A 6,442-nucleotide genomic window follows, 5' to 3' on the forward strand; every position below is an offset into this window, starting at 1 on the left:
AGGAAACAAGACCAGAGCAAAGCATTCCTTCTTGGCGTTTGAGAAATGGAAGCAGCGAAGAACCCTCGGGGATGGTGAAGCGGAACAGTGGTTTGTCCTGGAGCATCTGCACTGAACTGGACGCCCCCGTGCGATGTTAGTCGCTTGTTTCATTGGTGCCAGCTAAGTAGCGATGGCTGAAGAAGCCAGACCACGCTTCCCACCTTCCCTAAAAGCCATGGCTACTCGGCTAGGCATTCCATCGAGCAGATGGGCGGCGCTCCTATATGAACAGAGGCGCACAATGTAGGATCGGCAATTTGCATCGGCGAGGCTGCGGTGGCTGAGAACAATCGCAGCAAATGGAACTGGGATCGGAGCGATGGATATCGTCGATGTAGATTCCTGCGCCGAGGAATTTGCGTGGGAATTCGGAAATGCAGAGGCCGGACTGGAGGCCCAGCTGCAGAGCAGACGCGTTTTTTGTGCGGAAGAAGCCGCACCGCATGTAAACGCCCTCTCCATCTACCCGCCCACGTGTCCGATTCCGATCTGACGGACCGGATGGAAGCACCGGAACTGCCGGCCCAGCCGGTCGACTTTGAAGGCGAAAACGCGGAAGAGAAAGAGAGGACAGAGGAGCCCGCTTCAGGCTTCAGGCTTCAGGCGGACACATCCCTCGCCTCAATAGCTCCGCCGCTGGCGATTAGTGAAGAGAGCTCCGAGGTGGTATCCCTTGTATCGCATAGATTCCGGACTCTAGTCGTCGCGGTTCTCGCAAGGTCCGCGGATCCGCGCCCCGCTCTGGATCTCCGCTTGATTTGTTGTTCTGGAAGGTGTGTACAAGAATGGCTCGGAGTTCCGCCTCTTGTGATCTCCGCTTCTCTGTTGCAGCCTGCTATTTTGACCCATTGTCCCCTTGCAGTACCTCGGCGATTGGGTAGTGGCTAGTCTTTGTTTGGGTTTAGCGGCTGCAGAATTCTAGGGGGATTGGGTGAATTATAAGTAGGGTAACGCGAAGGAAAAACCATTGAATTTACAATTATTCCTTTTCATTACGCCATGGAGTCTACTCTGCAAATTGAGATCCCGTAATGACGAACCCTGGTTTCCTACATTTACTTGTCATGTGTTGAGATAGGTGGCTCTAATTTTTGGTATTGTCGAATAATATTTTTGGATTTTAATAGATATTTGTTGCTCTCCAGGTTCTGCAAGGACCATTGAATTTTAACCGATAATTTAACATTACATTTGCTAGTTATTTTATACTGAAAAGGTGTGTGTGATGCAGCATTGAATGTTAGTTTAATTTAATTGTTATAATTTATAGTAGCTGGCAAGAGTGGTTAAGGTTTTCAACCAGTGATATGATACCCAAATTCTCTTGGTAATCTTTTCGACCATGCAACATATCGCCATATCGGTGGCTTTTGACAAAATCTAGATCTTTTTTTAAGGGAAATCTAGATCTAGGACTTTATGGATTTACTTCCTAATTCCTCCCTTTTCCTATTGTTAAGGAACTTCTTAGTTGATATCGTTTTACATAGATATCAACTAAACTGACTCACTGAATCTTAATTTTAAGGTATGGCACGAAACTTGACCGACAACAGGACCAGAAATACACTAGTTATGATTGTGATTTTTGGTCTCTGTTCCTTCTTCTATCTCTTGGGTGTTTGGCAGAAAAGTGGTTCTGGAGGAGGAGACGGGATACAGACTTGGGTCAATGAACAGACCAAATGTGCACAACTTCCAAATCTGAGTTTTGAGACCCACCATAGTGCATCCAACCTTCTGAATGATACTGATAATTCCAAAATTGAACCATTCAAGCCATGTGATGAGCAATACACTGATTACACTCCTTGTGAGGAGCAAAGTCGTGCAATGACCTTCCCTAGAGATAACATGATCTATCGGGAGAGGCATTGTCCACCGGATAAGGAGAAGCTTTATTGCCTGATCCCAGCACCAAAGGGCTATGTTGCACCTTTCCGATGGCCAAAGAGCCGTGATTTTGTTCATTATGCTAATGTACCACACAAGAGTCTTACTGTTGAGAAGGCTATCCAGAACTGGGTGCACTATGAGGGCAATGTTTTCAGGTTTCCTGGTGGCGGAACACAGTTTCCTCAGGGTGCAGATAAATATATAGACCAGCTTGCTTCTGTCATCCCAATAGCTGAAGGAAAAGTGAGAACTGCACTGGATACTGGTTGTGGGGTACGTGAAGTCCCCTGAAATGCATGCATATTTTTACTGAGCAATGCGCCATGGTTGTTGTTCTTCTTGCATAAGCTCTAATCTTCCCTTGCTCCTTTTCTTCATCATATTTTCATTTAGGTTGCCAGTTTGGGAGCTTACCTGTTTAAGAAAAATGTGTTGACCATTTCATTTGCACCACGGGATAATCATGAGGCACAAGTACAGTTTGCATTGGAGAGAGGTGTCCCTGCATATATTGGTGTCCTTGGATCAATAAAGCTGCCATTTCCTTCTCGTGCCTTTGACATGGCCCATTGCTCGAGATGTTTGATTCCATGGAGTGGAAATGGTAAGAACACGATTAGGACTTTTGTTGTAAATGATCCATCGTGTGGACATCTGAAGCATGAAACTTTCATTGCTCTGTTTCTGCAGATGGTATGTACATGATGGAAGTTGACAGAGTATTAAGGCCTGGCGGATATTGGGTGCTGTCAGGCCCGCCCATTGGCTGGAAGATTTATTATGAGGGGTGGCAACATTCTAAGGAAGATCTTCAGAATGAGCAAAGAAAAATAGAACAATTCGCACAACTTCTTTGTTGGAAGAAGATATCTGAGAAGGATGGTATTGCCATATGGAGAAAGAGATTAAATGACAAGTCTTGCTCCATGAAACAATATAATCCAAAAGGTGTAAAATGTGGTTTGACAAGTGACAGTGATGTATGGTGAGTGTCATTCATCTAGTCCTCCCAATAGAATATGATTTCTGTCCGTGTATTTGCTCTTAAACCTGACTCTATTTACTATATGCAGGTACAAGAAGATGGAAGTTTGTATAGACCCCCTACCCAATGTTAATAGTGTATCTAAGGTTGCCGGTGGTCAATTAGAGCCTTTTCCCAAGAGGCTCTATGCAGTACCTCCTCGTATAACCCTTGGTTCTGTGCCTGGTTTCTCAGTTCAGTCATATGAAGAGGACAATAAACTTTGGCAGAAATATGTTGAGGCTTACAAGAATACCAATAATTTGCTTGATACTGGAAGATATCGCAATATAATGGACATGAATGCTGGTCTCGGCAGCTTTGCTGCTGCACTAGAGTCCCCAAAGCTATGGGTCATGAATGTTGTTCCAACAATTGCAAATACTTCCACTTTAGGTGTAATCTATGAGCGTGGATTAATAGGAATGTATCATGACTGGTATGTACTATTAACCTATTTGTTATATTGCTCTCATGTATTTCTCGAATTTTTCAATTTACATATTATGTTTGATTTACTATGCAAAATTCCGAAATCATTTTTCAGCATAGTTACATTCTACTTCTATATTCTGTTTAACTTATTCTTATGCTGTTAGTAAATGTATTTGCTTTGAGAATGATATAAGAAGAATATATTCAATTACCAATCTATGTGACAACCGAGGGAGATAATGGAATTTTAGCTATGCTGGTGTCAGTTGAAGCTATTTGAGGTGAAGTTGTAATAGAGAAGCGGATTTGCCATGTGACACCCTCCTCTCCAACTCCATCAAGCTTGGCATCTCTCTTTCATCCCTGGCAGATTAGGGTGAGGGGATTTTTGGGTTGAGGATTCAGACCTTTGAGGGAAGGAAGGTCAGCTCGGTGGTGGAGGTGGTTGCTGGGTGTAATGATAAGGTGGTAGGGATGCTGTGGTGGAGGATTGGTAGGGTTGGTGCGGGGGTAATTCATTCGACAGGTTAGCGCAGCTGTGTGGAACGGCGGCGGTTCTGGCTGCAGGAAATGGGAGGAGGACAAGACGGAGGCTGCCAATGGAGATAGGGGGAGGTGAGCAGGCAGAGCCCTGGGGTCCTCCTTGGGGCGTGGACGCGTGGTTGTAGGAAGAATATGATGGTTGGATGAAAAGGGCAAAAGGTAAAAGAAAGGAGAGCCCCTGGATGGAATATTCTAATAAGATCCAATGTCCCAAAATTTGAGTATGGGTAGACAGGTGGTAGAGATCAACACATAGATATCCACTAGGTGCACCCTAGAAAAGCTTGTCACCAAGGTCATCATGTGAATTCTTCACATTGGTGCTTTGTTCACTAGTATGAGTTTTTTTTTGCTTTAAAAAATCCTTTTTTATATATTTCTCTTTGCGTTATTGACTTACCGTATGTCTGCCAGTTTTGGTGCATTGCAAGATACTGTTTTTTTCTCTTATCAAATGTTCATTTGTTCTTCATACAATTATTCTTGGTTCAGGTGTGAAGGGTTCTCTACTTATCCAAGGACATATGACCTTATACATTCTAATGGCATCTTCAGCTTGTACCAAAACAAGTAAGCATGTGGCATCTGTAAATTTGCAGTGGGACAAGTTTGTGAATAAAATAAAACTTCCTAACTAATATTTGTGTTCTTGAACAGATGTCAGTTTGAAGATATACTCCTGGAAATGGACAGAATCTTACGCCCGGAGGGTGCAGTCATAATTCGTGACAAGGTTGATGTTCTTGTAAAAGTGGAGAAAATAGCCAATGCCATGAGGTGGAAGACAAGATTGGCTGATCATGAGGGTGGCCCTCTTGTACCTGAGAAGATACTCTTCGCGGTCAAGCAATACTGGACCGTTGCAAAAACAAGCAGCTAACATTATTCGTATTTTATTTTTTTCTCCAGTCACAGGTAACTTGGTCCCTGGATGTGTTTATTGGGGGGAAAATCTGCCGGTTTGAAAATCATCATCCCATGTTTGTTACTGAAAATAGAAAACAAGCTTACAATCACCCTGGAGGATGGTAAGTTATGCGGGACCTAGTTGTGAACTTGTGATTTGCTTATTCCACTGTTGCAGAGATGCAGAAGACATGCCAAAAGGATCAATTGACCTTGCACTAGTGACTCATATCTGATCGGACAGATGCAGCTGCTTATAATTGGAACCCTGCAGCAGTCCAGGAAGTTATGAACTAGCAGTGGACTTACAGTTTTGTATAGGATACTCATTTACCTCTACACGCACCTCTTTTTTTTGTTGTTGTATCTCAGAATCTCATCAAATGGATTGCATGTGGACCTATAAGGTCTTTTTCGGTGTTAAATATTGCATAATTCACCATATGATGATTCGTGTGGTAGGTTTATTTGTAATAAACTCGAAGGAATAATTGTGATGGTGTATAGAACAAAGGACACAAGATTTAAATATATCCATGCAGCCAAATCGTTGTACTCTATGTCATGTTGGGGTGATTGATGCTTGTATTGCATATAGATGAGCTGATGTCGTAAGGTGGTGTCATGAGTTGTCTTTATATGTATATTTTATTAGATCTCTCATCTTTCAGGAGGGTCCTCACCTCTCTTTATGTATGCAGGGGCTAGAGCTACAAGGCGATTATATATTATAGATCTAATCTGGCTATAATTTACGTATAAATCCATAACCAACTAGAACTTCATTCTGTATTTATGAGGAATACGTCTTTTTGCACCGCATGTCTTTCATAACGTGCGCTGATGCAAGAGTCGAATGTTTAGTTTTCATGTGCTCAAGAAATCGTATGTGATATATTTCTCATGGCCTTTCTATTTAACCTTGGTTACTATATACTGAGATCACAATGTTTTTTTCTTTATTTTCTTTGTTCCGTTTGGTATAATAATAAGGATACATGTTCAATAGTTTCTCACGCCTTCTTGTTTGTTATATATGTACACTAGGCTCGGCCATTGCATCGCTTGTAATCCCATCTTTGGATGGATCAACCTCCCTCTCTTGTTTCTTGACGTCGCTGCGCTTCTTGGGCAATGGGAGGGAGACACTGACTGGAGGTCATGCATGGATGGAGATGCAGCCAGCAACGCATGCACGGGAGAGGCTTGTCTTGATGCGGCTGTTCTTAGCTGTGTGTATGGGAGGGATAATAATAATAGACGGAAACGTAGGAATTTTTCATTCGAGCAAAATTAGAGATGTTGTAAGTAGGAATTTTTGTGGACGAACAGCGAACGTAGGAATGTGCTGCCTCCCCGGAGTCTAACGGTTGGGCTCAACTAATAAGCAGAGGAGGCAACAACGCTCGCTGGGCCGCGGCCCATTAACGTAGCACCAGACGGACGCAGCAGCCAGCGCTCGCACACGAATAAACGACACGGGGGATGCAGTGCGTTCAGCTTCATCCGTTTTTAGTTAGTCCCACCTCGCCCAGCCAAAGCAGCACGGAGGCGCGCGCTCGCTACATAAGGAGACGGAGGCCGACCGTAGAAATC

At 43.4% G+C, this 6,442-nt stretch overlaps 1 protein-coding gene across 2 annotated transcripts; it reads left to right on the forward strand.

The window, feature by feature from the left end:
* Positions 1-581: 581 nt before the first annotated feature.
* LOC103635742 (probable methyltransferase PMT2) lies at positions 582-5,404 on the forward strand. Of its 2 annotated transcripts, XM_020546400.2 has the most exons (8): positions 582-815; positions 1,571-2,211; positions 2,332-2,542; positions 2,629-2,923; positions 3,012-3,401; positions 4,433-4,510; positions 4,598-4,855; positions 5,025-5,404. In XM_020546400.2, the coding sequence occupies exons 2-7, from the start codon at positions 1,573-1,575 to the stop codon at positions 4,818-4,820; spliced, it is 1,836 nt and encodes a 611-aa protein (XP_020401989.1). In that variant the 5' UTR covers positions 582-815; positions 1,571-1,572; the 3' UTR covers positions 4,821-4,855; positions 5,025-5,404. The 2 variants fall into 2 exon arrangements, with proteins under 2 accessions (XP_020401989.1, XP_035819898.1); XM_035964005.1 differs by having other exon boundaries at positions 4,598-5,404.
* The last annotated feature ends 1,038 nt before the right edge of the window (positions 5,405-6,442 follow it).

Source organism: Zea mays, chromosome 1 (assembly GCF_902167145.1).
Source record: "Zea mays cultivar B73 chromosome 1, Zm-B73-REFERENCE-NAM-5.0, whole genome shotgun sequence".
NCBI classification, from domain to species: domain Eukaryota; kingdom Viridiplantae; phylum Streptophyta; class Magnoliopsida; order Poales; family Poaceae; genus Zea; species Zea mays.

Coding starts and splice junctions, on each gene's coding strand:
- LOC103635742 (XM_035964005.1), top strand. CDS start 1,573: ATGGCACGAAACTTGACCGACAACAGGACCAGAAATACACTAGTTATG. Junction 2,924..3,011: donor ACAAGTGACAGTGATGTATG/GTGAGTGTCATT, acceptor TACTATATGCAG/GTACAAGAAGATGGAAGTTT. Junction 3,402..4,432: donor ATAGGAATGTATCATGACTG/GTATGTACTATT, acceptor TTCTTGGTTCAG/GTGTGAAGGGTTCTCTACTT.